Source organism: Balaenoptera physalus, assembly GCF_965194825.1.
Source record: "Balaenoptera physalus genome assembly, chromosome: 2".
NCBI classification, from domain to species: Eukaryota; Metazoa; Chordata; class Mammalia; order Artiodactyla; family Balaenopteridae; genus Balaenoptera; species Balaenoptera physalus.
The window spans coordinates 91535011-91550446 of record NC_138883.1 but is presented as its reverse complement, the minus strand read 5'-3'; the positions used below and the strand labels follow the sequence as shown (position 1 = coordinate 91550446).

Here is a 15436-nt window from a genome sequence, read left to right as displayed (position 1 = left end):
AACAAACTTATGGTTACCAAAGGGGAAAGGGGGGAGGGATAAATTAGGAGTTTGGGATTAACACATATACACTACTATATAAAATCGATAACCAACAAGGACCTACTGTATAACACATGGAACTATACTCAATATCTTGTTATAACGTATAATGGAAAAGAATCTAAAAAAGAATATATATATATATATATAACTGAATCACTTTGCTGTACAACTGAAATGAACACAACATTGTAAGTCAACTATATTTCAATAAAAAATTTTAAAAACACCTGAAAAAAAAATGGGTCATAGCAACATTCAGTACAAAAGAAGCCTGTTATCGCAGTCACTCAAGAAATCTGACTCAAACTAAAACCAATCATAACAAGCAAGTTGATTCCCACCAGCTGCTACTATTACTACTGGGCCAAGGATTTCATTACACACACACACACACACACACACACACGCACAAATAATATGATCTCCTCCTCTTACTCCTTTTCTCCTGTAATCTCGTCGCACAACACAGCATTCAGGAAGATCTTTCAAATAAATATACGGTCAGATATCACTTCCCTGCTTAAAATCCTCCACTGGCTTCCCACTGCCCCTAGGATAAAATACAAACACCCTCCCTTGACACGCCGTGACCAGGCCTAGACCACCTCTTCCCGGCCTCCACCACTCACCCCTTGCTCACACAGTCCCAATACCACAGCCTTCTGGCTGTTTCACAGATATGCAGGGTCTGCTGCCTACTTCCAGGCTTTACACTGGTTGTGTCCGAGCTTAGGGCATCCTTCCCAGGCTTCTGTGCGGCTGCTCCTTTCTCTTGAGTCAAGGCTCAGCTCAAACATTTCCTCCTCCGAGAGGCCTTCCCTCACCAGTTCCTGGCTGGTTGCCTTAATATCACCCTACCCTGTCTCCCTGTTATTTGTCAGTGCTAAATCAGCCCTCATACAGATTGCTTTACTCGCCTGTGTGCTTGTTCACCGGCGGCCCCCACGCGGATGCAGGCTACCCAAGCAAGGGAACCTGCTGCACTCGCCCATGCAAGTAGGCCTCTGCCCCAAGACCAACCGCTACCTCCTAAATGAAAAGCGCTTCAGCAATCTAACCATCAATCTAGGGCATCGTACACAGTTGTTTTATTCTTGTCCAAAAGAAGGAAGCATTCCACTCATCTACCTTTCAAAAGTCCAAATGCTGATCAAGTTTTGGGACTTTCAGAAAAAAAAAAAGAACCATAAATCCTTCAAAATGACACAAAATGATGTAATTTTGGTCAGGATATAAAATTGTTTAAGATTGAGTTTAGCATTCTTTTTCTGAATAACTTACCTCTTTCTCCCTTTCATAGTCTTCTTTGTCATATTCTTCGTCTTCATTTTGCGTCTGCAGTGCCACACTGCCGAAGTCTAGTGACATGGTCCTCCTGCGGGAACAGAAAGATGTTTGGTTTCTAAACAGCCCAGAAAATCTCCCCAGACCAAACTACATAAGAGATGCCATACACAAAAAGACAGGAGCAGCTGGGGAGAAGATATATGTAACTCATGTATGACAAATGGTTAGTATTCCAACTATAAAGAGAGTTCTTACAAATTAATCATGATTCACAGAAAATAGCTGTTATGACAGAAATTCATGAAAATGAAAAAATGCCCAAAGCTAATAAACCTACAACTAGACCTTTCTAGTGGTCTGGAAAGAATAACTCAAACTGTAAGATTTTTGTCCACACACAAAAATAAGATAATAATAACGAACCAGAAATATGCCAAAACATACAAATTTTAAGAATACGCTCAAAGTTTCTAATTTGATGTATTAAAGATAGCACAGGTAGCATCCTCCACAACTTGCTTCATCTTCTGAATATCACAAATCCAAATGTCATGTTTTTCAGAAAGAGAGCCACTAAATCCTGAGTTAATGATTGCTCCCCAAAAAACATTTACAATCCAGTAAACTCCACAGAGCACACAACAAAAATATGTGTTAGGACGTTCCTGGTGGCGCAGTGGTTAAGAATCCGCCTGCCAGTGCAGGGGACACAAGTTCAAGCCCTGGTCCAGGAAGATCCCACATGCTGCTAAACAACTAAGCCCATGCGCCACAACTACTGAGCCTGTGCTCTAGAGCCCACAAGCCACAACTACTGAGCCTGCGTGCCACAACTACTGAAGCCTGTGCGCCTAGAGCCCGTGCTCCGCAACAAGAGAAGCCACCACAATGAGAAGCCCGCGCACCACAACGAAGAGTAGCTCCCGCTCACTGCAACTACAGAAAGCCTGCACACAGTAACGAAGACCCAACGCAGCCAAAAATAAATTTAAAAATATATATATATGTATATGTGTTAAATGTCCTGCTCTTAAGCTTGATAAAATCAAGTTCTAGCAAAAAATACTCAGGAAAAACAGAAGTGAAGGATGTGAAGCTATGACACTGTCCCAAAGCAGCAGCAAGACTTCCCTGGAGAATGGTCACTGCTGTGGCAGAAGCAGCAGCAGGAAATGGGTTTTCAAGTACTTACGGTCAAAAGACTGCTGATGATTTGAATTATACTTAGGGATCCTGACACTACACAGAAACTACCCAGAATTTCAAAACTCTGAACAATCCTGACAAAAAAGTAGGCAAGCATCATCAATTACACGGCCTAATGCTGTCCTCTATTCAGTCCACTCTTGTGCATGCCAATGAAATGCACTTTGATGTGAGGCTGGGCCACAGATCATACACTCACTTTTCAGGCTCTAAAATGTCATTAAACTGGAAGTGAAATGAGAAGCATAGACCTGGCAATCCAAACATATTTTACCATAAAGAACTTAGCTCCCTCGTGTTGACAGTAGAGGACTAAGATCACAAACTTTTATGTAAGCCAATAGCTCTATAGCAAAAGATATTCCACTTCATCAGCTCTAAGGTGCCCTTGATGGTATGACACAGTTCCATCTGTATCACTAAGAAAAAGATGTGGCCAATTAAATCATGACACATCATTAACTTTAAAATGCAGCCTCTTTGTAGATGTTAAAATGTGAAAAGAAGGGAGCTCCCGGGCGGTCCAGTGGTTAGAACTTGGCGCTTTCACTGCCGTGACCTGGGTTCAATCCCTGGTCAGGGAATTAAGATCCTGCAAGCCACACGGAGAGGCAAAAAAAAACAAAAAAAAAGTGAAAAGAAAATGTGCACATTATAATAGATGAAATATGGTATTACAGATTAACACAAATATGAATTTCGATGCTGAAAATCCCCATAAGTTTAAGTTTGTTTTACAAGGACTGTTTCTCGGCCAAACTCTAATTTGCAGTCCAACTTCTTTATCCCTCCCCTCTCTGGTCCCTACACCCAACCCATCTCTTTCAATTCTATGAATTCAGACTCCTCACATCAACTAAACCCTTCCAGCCTCTGCTTCTTAGACCAGACCTCCTCCTTTCTGTTCTTGTGCCAGGGCTACATGGAGGAAGGGACACACGCACTCCTTCACTGAGAGGTAAAATAAAGAGGCCTGGGGACTCTAAACCTTGTCTCCACCCAGCAGCTACAAGCAACCTCTTGTATACCAGCATAAGATGGATACCTGAATATGGTAAAGAGCCTACAATGTAGCTGAAATGGTGAGGGAAAAACAGTAACACAAGCTCATGTCTCTAGGGTTTTTTCACTACTTCAAGTGAACATCAAGTCTATAGAATCTATAGATTATGAAAATACAAGCCCATGTAAATGCTGGCTCCTTAAAAGAAATGCAATTAAGCTGGACCTTAAAGGCATCCCTGAATTCTCCAGGCAGAAATAATCTTTCCTGCTTCTAATTCTTATGGTATTTTCCACCTTTCCCTGAATTTTATAGTTAAAGCCAGAATAGGGAATTTGGGTTAATTTCCCTTTTATTAAGTAAAAGGAGGGAGGGTTTTTTTTTTTTTTTCCAACACTTCACCAATCTGCCATCAATTCCTGTTGAATACTGAAAAGGAACATTAAGATTTACAAGAGCTTATTGCTAAATAGTTATTTTAAATAAAGAACTACTTTTTCTCAGATAGAGAATAATGAATTCTACAAGGTATTTTCACTTTTTTTAATAAAGTCTAGTTTTCTCTTTTTTTCTTTTTTTGGCTGCACAGCATGCAGGATCTTAGTTCCCAGACCAGGGATTGAAGCCAGGCCCTTAGCGGTGAAAGTGCAGAGTCTTAACCACTGGACCACCAGGGAATACCCTATTTTCATTTTGAAGTGAAGAAAATATAAAAGACAAAACTATATCTTTGTTTTGAATGGCATTTTAAATCCAAACTGCGTCATTAAAGAAGAAACCTGAAAATATCTGAAAGAACAAACTCTCTCCACTGGGAGGAAAAGGTACAAATTAGCTTTCCTTCTGAAAAGTGCAAACTACCAGAGACCATAGGAAATTATTTTAGGCATTAAGGGAAATTTGATAAACTTACTGTGGCTTAAAAAACAAAGAGACTAAAAAGGTAATTAGTATTTAACTAAAATTTAAAATAAAAGCTAATGCTTTTCTTCTGCTTATTAATCACTACTGATTACTGCTATCAGAGACTGTACTATAATATTCAGAACAATAAAAGAGGCTGCTTAAATTTAAAAAAAAAACTAGCAAGATAATAAACCCAGAAACCATAAAGGAAAAACTTGACGGAAACTTAAACATACACACATACAAAAAGAAACTGTATATGGCAAAAACCATCATTAGCAAGTCAAATATTATGTATAATAAGAAAATATCATCAAAGGGTAAAATAATAATGAGAAAGAGACTTGAAAAACACAAGAGAAAGTCCCAATATACAATTCTCACAAAGAAATGAGAAAAAGACAACTTAATTTAAAATGGGCAACTGATACATTTCATTAAAAAAAAAAAGAAATGCAAATGCTCAACGAACTTGAAAACATGCTTAATCTCACAAAGAATTCAAAGTGCCATTTAAACAATGAAATATGATTTTCAACCACTAAATTTAAAAAAAAACATGATAACAGCTAGTGGTGGCTATTTTTTTTAATTAATTTATTTTATTTATTTTTGGCTGCATTGGGTCTTTGTTGCTGCACGTGGGCTTTTCTCTAGTTGCAGCGAGCAGGGGCTACTCTTCGTTATGGTGCACGGGCTTATTGCTGTGGCTTCTTTTGTTGCGGAGCACGGGCTCTAGGCACATGGGCTTCAGTAGTTGTGGCACACAGGCTCAGTAGTTGTGGCTCGTGGGCTCTAGAGTGCAGGCTCAGTAGTTGTGGCACAGGGGCTTAGTTGCTCCGCGGCATGTGGGATCTTCCCGGACCAGGGCTCGACCCCGTGTCTCCTGCATTGGCAGCCGGATTCTTAACCACTTGGCCACCAGGGAAGCCCTAGTGGTGGCTATTTTATAGGAAACAGGCATCCTCATGAATTGCTGATGAAAGTATGAATTGGGAAAACCATCTTGAGAACTATCAATATTAATATATTGAAAAAGAACATTTGCCCTAGTAAAAGTACTTTTGAATAAATTTGGCAATACTGTGTCACTAATAAAAATAATGAAATATCTCTCTATATATTGACTATTTAAAAAATCAAGATGCAGAATAAGTGTACAGTATGCTTTTTTTTTTTAATAGCAAGATGGTTAATACTTTCTTCCTAGATAGATAACTTTTTCTGAACCTATTTACAAGGCTATGTTCTGTCATATGTCCCACTCATTACTCATTTTGTTGTCGCTGGTTATGTTTTCTTTGCCCTCCTTGCAATGAGAAAGACCAATGTGTGTTTAATTGGACAAAACATTAGAAAGCAAAAGTAGCATTGTTTTTGCCTCATCTAATAGCCTATAAGCACTCTGGGGGCAGAATTAAAATGTATCTCCCCCACCCTTTGCACACAACCAATATTTGTTGAATGAATATAATACATTCATGTTGCTCTATACAGATTCATTATTTCAATAAAGATTTTACTGAGCACCTACTGTGGGCCAGGTTATAGCCTAGATGTATCTAAGACATGCTACCAGCCATGGGAAGCTTACAGTCCCTTAGGGAAACAATGATATGAATTAATAGTTAAATGATATCTTGTAATACATTCTGTAATAGAGGAAAGTACAAAGTACAAATTAATTATGCTAAGAAGAAAAGAAGGCTGAAAGAAGTTTCACAGAAAAGACTTTAGAAATAGATCTTAAAGGACACAATATGGCTGTTAAGTGGTTAAGAATGAGGGCACTCATTCAGACAACCTGGGCTCAGTTCTGGCTCTCCTGCTTAACAGCTGTGCAAACTTGCACAACTGTTTCCATTTACTCATTAATAAAATGGGGGTAAAAAACAGTACCTACGTCAAAGATTGGTTACGAGGATTCACAAGATTAATGTACATGAAGCGCTTAGCACTGTGTACCAATCAATACATCTTAGTTTTGTTTTTATCATGACATGTTACTCATGAATAGAAGTCTGCCAGCTACAAAAGAGGTTAAAGGAATAAACAGCATTCAGTATATCTGAGAAAAAGTGAATATGCAGTGTGTGGGAAACTTTCCTTCAAATACTGCAATCATTACTGGGATGATGAAAATGCCACTTTCTTCAAGATGCCCTCCCCCCATGAAATTAGTCATTCTTTGGCACTTTCAGGCTATATTTCTTATACTTTTCTTATAGCTTCAGTTTCAGCCTCTCATTTAGTTGAGTGCATTCACATCTAGGAGGTGCATATAAATTGTCATGCATTGTGAAGGATATGGCGAAATTCAGCTTAAATCACACTCAAGTTCATGACTGTAAGATAGAAAAGGTTAAGTGCCACAAAAGGGTCTTTAAGTGCCCTGAAAGTTAGGAAATTCTACTTACTTGCTTACATGTTAGCTTCCTTTCTAGAATGGAAATAGCCAGAGCACACTAGCCTGTTTCAGACTTGCAATACCAGGCTTAGGAAGCCTATTTATTCATTCAACAATTACTTGCCAAGCACTGTTCAAGATTACAAAGTTCATCAGGATTTGGTGAAGGGAAAGAAACACACATAAAAACAAAGGATGACAATAATCTGTGATCAGTGCTAGTGACAGTAGCTTGGACAAATACATTCAGGGTGCCCAGAGGATGCAGCAAGTAGGCAACCACAGGTTGAATGAAGATAAACCCAAGTCCTTACCAAGGAACTCCGTTTGGCGTCAACTATGGCACAGCAAACAGGTACTGCGAGACCCAAGCTGCACGGAGCCCAGGAGGCCTGGGGCTGCTAGCCTGGGCTGCCAGCGTCACATGCACTCGGTCAACACACGTGTACAGAGCACCCACTGTTAGCCTGGCACGGCGCCAGGGTGACCACGGCGGGGGGTCCCCAGGGTCAGGTCTCAGCGCTACCCTAGCAGCCTGGAGGAGGCGAGGAGGGCTTCCCAGACGTCACTTCTAAGTAGGATCTTGGGGTCTGGATGAGACTTCAAAGTCAAAGGCGGAGCCCCGCCACCTGCAAGCAGTCCACCACCGCGGGATTTGGGGAGGGGACGGGTCAGTCCTCCGGGAAGCCTCAGCCAGAATCCCAAGGACCCCGCACCTCCTCCTATCCCAGCCACAAGCCCAGCCAAGAAGCGAAACTCACCGGAGGCCACGGATGCTGTCACCGCGGAGACACCCTAGCTCCCGCCGAAAGCCAACTTCTAGCAAACCCCTCACCCGGGCTCTAACCCGCTAGCTCCTTCCTAGTCACACCTGAACCCACGGAGCCCCGAGGCCATTGAAGAGCAGCCGGCTCCTTCAATCGCTGGTTAGAAGCGGGCCTGGTGGGCGGGGCCATGCCGGCTTGGGGCAGGGCGTTAGAGGCGGAAGTCTCCGCCTTTCTCAAGCTAGGTTGAGAAGTCCGCCTGCAGTTGCAATACTGTACTGCTGTTTAAAAGCGGGCGCCAGAGGTGGCGGGAAGTTCCTCCTGTGTGCCCATTGGTGGATCCTTGAGCCAATTACGGAAGGGTTGACGCTAGAGGGGGCGGGCCTATCGGTTGCATAGAGACGCCCAAGCACCTGGCCTCCTGCCCTTTCCTAGGATGAACCGGTTTTGCCCGACCTCCTTGCCCCTCCCCTCACCACCTAGTGCAGTGACTCGTGCCCCCTGCGCTCTCCACTCCTAAATCCCAGTTCTCAGCTGCAGCACATAGAATCCCTCACTTTCCCCAACGAACCCACCTTGGAGGTTTTTGTATTTGCCTTTCTGATTCTCTAAGGTGCCTGCTTCCCCATCACCTTAACAGCCTTAGAGGTCGTTTCACTTTGTCTTCTTGCTTACTAGGTCCCGCCTTGTTTGAATGTGTTTCTTTAATTACTGATGAGATGACACATTCTCTACATGTTTATTCACTACTTGAATCTCCTCGAGTGCGAATGTTCCTGTCACTCTGGTATATGTTAACCTGTCCTTTAGGACAGAGCTGCCCAGTCTGCGGTAAAGCCCATTATTGTATCTACCTTCCTGGGGTAAAAGGGTTCCAGTGAATATCAAGGTAGTAGTAGGTTCACAGATCCTTTTAACCCTTTCCCATATATACTAGTATGGAGTAAAAGGGTTGTTAAAGGTTGTTCACAATCTGGCTAGCTTTCATTTGCTACCTCACCATCCCACCCCTACACTGACCCCTATAACCCCATCCACTAAGCATAAGGGTCTGGCACACATTAGGTACTCAATCCATAGCAACAGATGAGTGAAATCTCTGACCCAGCTGCCTGTGGTTCCCAAGGTGCTTTTGTTTTGCTCAAGCTATTCCTTTCACCTGTATTGATTGCCCCACTTAACTTCCCCGGCTACTCAGTCTTCAAGATAGATGAGCACCTCCTCTGAAGCCTTTCATGACACACACCTCCCTCCCTTGGTAGAAATGATCTTTCGTCCCTTTGGACACAGTGTACATATCTTATTATAATCCTTGTTATCTACTATATAACTAGTTGCTGTGTGAATGTTTCACTCAGTCCAACGTCAATATCTTAAGGCACTTACTTTGCTTTGTGGCCCCTGGTAGGCACTCAAAACAAAACTTGATAAATGAGCAAATGAATGAACGAACAAATAAAATGAAACCTCTTTGTGCCAGAAAAAGCAAATAAAAGGCATTCAGGTAAATGGCAGTTGTTGAAATCTGAGCCAAGGTGTCTGTTAGTGAGTACTAGGCTTATGGGCTTTCCACATCTCACTGCAGCCCATCAGCAAGCTGCGAGTAGTGTCCTGTGCTAAGGGTTAAGATGAAATGCTACAGCAAGAATGCTAAATGATCCCTGCCCACAAACGACTGTTTATTAGAGAGATGAAAGAAAAAAAAAAAGATGTTAAGGCAGGAAAGCACATGAGGAGACAGTGTTTATAATCCCTTACATAGTGCTTTAGACGTTGGTAAGTTTTTTCACAGACACTAGCTCACTTTTCCTCACAACAACACTGTGAGGAGCTAGTACAGGTATTAGGATCCCATTTTACAGTGTAAGAAACTGATGAAAAAAAAAAAATAATAATAATAATAATAATAATGAAGTGTCCAAGGTTACACGGTTAATGTGAGACAGAGACAGAATTTTGAACCCAGCTCCTTTATCTCTAAATCCAGAGCTCATCACTATATATAAAATATGAGACTTAAGCACCTAAGTCACAAAAAAATAGAATAACTCAAAATAAAAAATAAATCAGAGCCCCTTAGCTTTTTCAAAAATGGATTTGAGTGGAGTTGTGGACATATTATAATCAATGAAATTTTCTTGACTGCCTATCGTGTTTAATTCCTGGTCTAGGTGCTTGATATATAAAGTGAGAGGCAGGACCCCTGCCAGCGAGGCACCCACACTCTGAGGTGAAGATGCTTACATAAAAAGAGAAATGATAACACACAAAAAAAGTAGTTTACTACATGCAATATGAGTAGATAGTAATAATTCTGGGGAAAAGTGAACACGTTAGGAAGGATCTCTCAGGGAAAGTTCCTGGAAGAAGAGGAAGAGTCAACAGGCAGGTTGATTAGCAAGAGTGATTGCAATATGAAGGGCAGATGAGCAAAAGTAAAGGATTCTTGTATTTAGAGGTAAGATTGGAGAAGTAGGCTGGGACAAGATAGCCAATAGAAGAGCTTGATGCCTGGAGGGATGGGAAAGGCATGCTACAGAGGTAAGGTATGGTAATGCACAAGGAATGAACTTACATCCAGAGAAACACAAGCACACAGAGGCATCCTGGGGTAATAAAGACAAATGCGGAAAAACAGAAAAAAACTGCCAAAGACGTTGAATGCTGGAAAGATTATCTGTAGAATGTTGGGTCAATGGGTCCTGCATATTTGACACATCTGTGAGCTGGGAGGGGCTATCTCTACCAGACTCATTTACATTTCAAGGGGAAATGCCTGTTGTTGAGATGTGGTCCCTCCCATTCAGATCATTTATAAAGGTGCAGCTAAGCCCTCATTTCTTCCTTTTCCTACCTTCTCTTTGGTGTCAGAGCTATCAGGTCAAAGCAATGCCATCCTGTAATAAGGAGTGCTATCCTCAAAAAAGCACTGAACTTAAAGAAGATCTGAGTTCAAGTTCCACCTCTCCTACCTACTAGCTTTTGTCCACAATTTATTTAATCCTTCTGTGGAGGAAAGTCTTATTTGAAAATAGTAGTGATAATAACTGCTTTGCAGGACTGTAAAAAGGATGAAATAAGATTGTGTGAAAGAGCTTTAAAAATGCAGAAACACTATTATTTAACAGTGTTATTTGAGGAATATCAAACCATTATTTGTTGCATATTCAATAGTATTTTTTGAGCATCTACTTTGTACCAAGCACTGTTCTAGGGGCTTGTTTAATATTGACATGTGGGTCAAAATGCCTTCCCTGATTAAGCTACTTATCACAGAATCTACACCTGCCCTCAGCCACTATGACCTCACCACCATCACCTCCCCACCACTCCAAGACCTGGCCATACCTGATTGGGTCAAAGGTGAGCACCAGACCCAAGCTGAGCCAATCATATTCTCTTCCCAGATAACAGAAATGACTCCATGAAACTGGGTCAAGTGGTAACCCTACAGAAGCAGATTTTTATTACATTTTCTGTATTTTATGGGAAATATGCTCCTTCCATAGCTGTGTCATGTATATGGTGGAACATAGACTGACGATCATGAACTTCTGCCACTCAGAGCCATGGATCTGCCTGGTTCCTGTGCTTTATGAAGCCTGACAGTTCATCTTTTCCTTGGTTCTGTGATAATCTGAACTTTAAAACATCTTTTTACTTGAGTAAGCTTGTAAGGGTTGAATAGCGTTCCGGCAAATTTCATGTCCACCCAGAACTCAGAATGTGACTTTATTTGGAAATAGAGTCTTTGCGAATGTAATTAGTTAATATGAGGTCATATTGGATGAGGATGGGCCCTAAATCTAATGACTGGTGTCCTTAAAAGAAGAGGAAAGGACACAGAAAGACACGCAAGGAGAAGACAGCCACGTGGAGACAGAGGAACAAACTGGAGTTACATTGCTACAAGCCAAGGAACATCCAGGGTCACCAGAAACTGGCAAGGGATTCTTCCCTAGAGTATTCTGAGGAAGCATGGTCCTATCAACTCGTTATTTTCAGACTTCTAGCCTCCAGAACTGTGAGAGAATAAAATTCTGCTGTTTTAAGCTAGTTTGTGGTACTTTGTTGAGGCAGCCCTAGGAAATTGATACAGGTGGGTTCCCGTTCTTCGCAACCAAATGTTTATGACTAAGATGCATTTGTGACAGATGATATTTGAAAAGTCTAGACCAGTGATTCTCCAAACATGATCCATGGCCCACTGATGGACCTTAAGGATATTCCTGATGGGTCATTACATGACACAAACACACAAGTCGTTTCTCCAGTTATCATGGGAAAATAACTTGCAATTTTATAGGTTTTTATTTTTACATACAGCTAAGGTTTACCTAATAGGAATTTACCAAGTAAGATGTTAGGGGCTACTAATGTTTAGAGTTTGTAAATTAAAATTAGCACATTATTTAAGTTTACCAAGAAGGATTATTCATCATTTCTACGTGCAACATTGTAAAGTTCCTGCTCATGCACACTTGAAGATAATTGAAATTCCCACTTTTGGGAGAGGGATGTTAATAGCACCATTCCCAGGAAGTCATGGTTTTTAAGAGCTGTTATTCCTGCTTCTTAATTATAAACTAGCTTTGCTTGGCACCACTGATATCAATTAAGTTTGTTGTGAGTTTGGTTAACCTAACTGCACGTAGTGTTAACTGCTTTAATATATTAATTTACACTTTTCCTATAACTTGACTTTAATATCCAAGTTGAGGTTCAATTTTTGTCACTAGTAATCTATTACTAAAGTCAATTTACAATTCCTCTGAAATTTGCTTATGCTTTATTGAAATGTGTTGGCTATTAACTTATTCTATTTAAATAACTAACAATATATTATCAAGGCAAGTGATAAAATTACTCATTTTTTGAAAAATGTATAGGGCAGTATTTTGGAATATAAAATCATAGGAACAGTATAATATTCCTCCCCTAAAAGTGAGTAAACAATTCTTGTTGTTCCTCTCTAGTTCTTTATTGTCACTGTGTCATATTTTTCACGACAAGACAAAGAAGGGGTTGGGGGATGAAAGGTATGTGGGACAATAGCCTTTTGCCTCTTCAATGCTCTTCGGCCAAAAGTGTGAGAGCCAATTGCCTGGATTTAATGCTTAGGAGTTTCCACAGCATCAAGGTTTTTAATCAGAAAACCAGTAAAAGCTATTAGAAAAGTGATGATGACCATTTGATAAAGATCCAAAGGTGCAAAAATTATATTTGAACGTGGAATGCAGACCCTCCCAGATGCCACACTCCGCTTCTGCTTCTTGAAACAGTAGATTAAAAAGGAAAGAAAGAAGTACCAAGACAAGATTATAAAATTGGTGTGTACTTTATATGCTTACATAACATGTTCAATGGATATTAACAAAATACAACATAATGATACCATTTATAAGAAATTATAGGATTTATTTAAAATGTTAGTGTATTTGAACACTTAGATATTATTGTCCAGTAATGGAATACACGTTTAAAGTTATTTGATATTCTTCTATCTTTGGTCAGGTTCCCAGAAGTGAACTTTGGGATGAAAATTTGAGTGCAAATGATTTACTAAGGAAGGGCTTCCCTGAGAAAGCTATTAGGGAGTGAGGAAGCTGGACAGGGAAGGGGAAGAAGCCAGGCAGGGATATGTTTTCAGGAGAAGTGCTGGCCCCAACCTGACCCTACAGGGAGCTCTGGAGTGTAATCAGAATGGGGCAATTGGCTGAGCCTTCCTGCTCCTGCACCAGGGAAGGGGAAGAGGAAGTCCATGGGCACTTCTGGCTCTTGGTAACCCAAAGCAGCTCCCCTAGCCTGAGGTTGTCCTTAGAATCAACAGTCACCTGTACAGGCAGTTAGGAGCAAAACACACAGAAATGGCTCAACGGATCTGAGGGGGTCTGGACGGAGCTGACCGTCTATGTTTGCCATCCTTTGATCTTATCAATGTATCTTTGGAGATGACATCAAACACTTACATTTGAGTAGGTAATGGAGGTGGTCTCATGCAGCTCAGTCAAATGACCCCTCCCAGTCCGAGAACGATGGGACCTAGGACTATGAAGATGAACCAACCACCATGTTCTGTGGATTTAGTATATTCAGTGAATCTGCCAAGGGTTAAAGTGGCAATCTTCTTAAAAATCTCTTGCCATATCTAACTTTTACCCCCCAACTTTTTTTTAAATTAAACTTTTAATTTTGAGAAAATTGTAGATTCACATGTGATTGCAAGAAATAATACAGGGACATCTCCTGTAAGCTTTATCCAGCTTCCACCAATGATAACACCTCACAAAACTGTAGTACAATAACACAACCAAGATATCCACATTGATACAGTCAAGATTCAAAGCAATTCAATCACACAAGGATCCCTAATGTTGTTCTTTTACAACTGTACTCACTTCCCTCTCTCCTACTGACTCCTTCCTTAATCTGTTCTCCATTTCAATAATTTTATAGAAACAACATTTCAAGAATGTTACATAAATGTAGTTTTATGGTACATAAAACTTTTGGGATTAGCTTGTTTTTGCTCTGCATAATTCTCTGAAGATCATCTAAGTGGTTGTATCAGCATCTCATCATCTCATTCATTTTTACTGCTGAGTAGTATTCCATGGTACGGATGTACCACAGTTTGTATAACATTCACACACCGAAGGAACATTGGAGACTTTTCCAGTTTTAGGTCATTACAAACAGTGCTACTATAAACACTCCTGTACAAGTTTTTGTGTGAACGTTAAGTTTTTATTTCTCTGTGATCAATGCACAAGAATACAATTGTTGGGTTGAATGTAAGTTGCATGTTTACTTTTTTAATAAACTACCAAACTGCTTTCTGGACTGGCTGCACTATTTTACATTCTCCCCAGGAATATATGTGTGATCTACTTTCTTCTCATCCTAGCCAACATTTAGTGTTGTCGTTATTTTTCATTTACGCGTTCTGTTATGTGTGCAGTAATATCTCACTGTGATTTCAGTTTGCATTTCCCTACTGCCTAATGATGTTGAATATATTTTCACCTGCTTTTTGCCATCTGTATACCTTCAGTGAAATGTCTATGCATGTTTTTTGCCCATTTTCTAATTAGAGTTTTTATGTTGAGTTTTAAGAGCTTTTTATTTATTCTAGACATTTGGTTTGCAAATATTTCCTCCCAGTCCACAGCTTGTCCTTCATCCTCTTATCAGAGCTTTCACAGAGCAAAAATTTGTATTTTTTTTTTTTTCTCTCTCTCTCTCTCTTTTTTTTTTTGGCTTGTTCCCTGACCAGGGATTGAACCCAGGCCCTCAGCAGTGAGAGTGCAAAGTCCTAACCACTGGACCACCAGGAATTCCCAAAAATGTGTACTTTTGATGAAGTACAACATACCAGTTTTTCCTTTAACAGATCATGTCTAAGGACTCTTTGCCTTGCCTTATATCCTGAAGACTTTCCTCTATGTTTTTCTTTCCTAAAAGTTATCACAGTTTTACACTTCACATTTAAGTCCAAAATCCATTTGAGCTAATGTTTACATAAAGTGTGAGGTTCATTCTTTTGCCTACAGATGTACCGTTGCTCCAGCATCATTTGCTGAAAGGCTATCCTTCGTCGTCTGAGTATAATGCCCCTTAGCCTCCTCCCAGTGGAGTCCCCAGGGCTGGTTAAGTGCCTCCTCTGTAGGCCACAGCTCCTAAAAGGCAGCCCTTTCACAGAGCTCTCTCTCCAGATTCTGTTACTATTCCCTCCCCTACTCCTTCACTGGCTGAAGAGCACTGCATTCTCCCTTGTGGCTTCCCCATACTTCGCCCACACCTTTGTCAATAGTCCCT

At 40.6% G+C, this 15436-nt stretch overlaps 1 protein-coding gene across 6 annotated transcripts in view; it reads right to left on the bottom strand.

Annotated features, from left to right (window-relative positions):
* CEP152 (centrosomal protein 152) overlaps positions 1-7794 on the bottom strand; it is a 119594-nt gene extending 111800 nt beyond the window's left edge. For 5 of the 6 annotated variants that reach the window (XM_082452983.1, XM_082452986.1, XM_082452987.1 and 2 more), the window contains exons 1-2: positions 7616-7794; positions 1327-1420 (exon numbers count right to left, since the gene is read on the bottom strand). In XM_082452983.1, coding sequence (XP_082309109.1) covers positions 1327-1413 — 87 coding nt within the window. In that variant the 5' untranslated portion in view covers positions 1414-1420; positions 7616-7794. Of the gene's footprint in view, positions 1-1326; positions 1421-7168; positions 7484-7615 lie in introns of all 6 variants that reach the window. The other variant, XM_082452984.1, reaches the window with a different exon arrangement.
* Positions 7795-15436: the final 7642 nt, after the last annotated feature.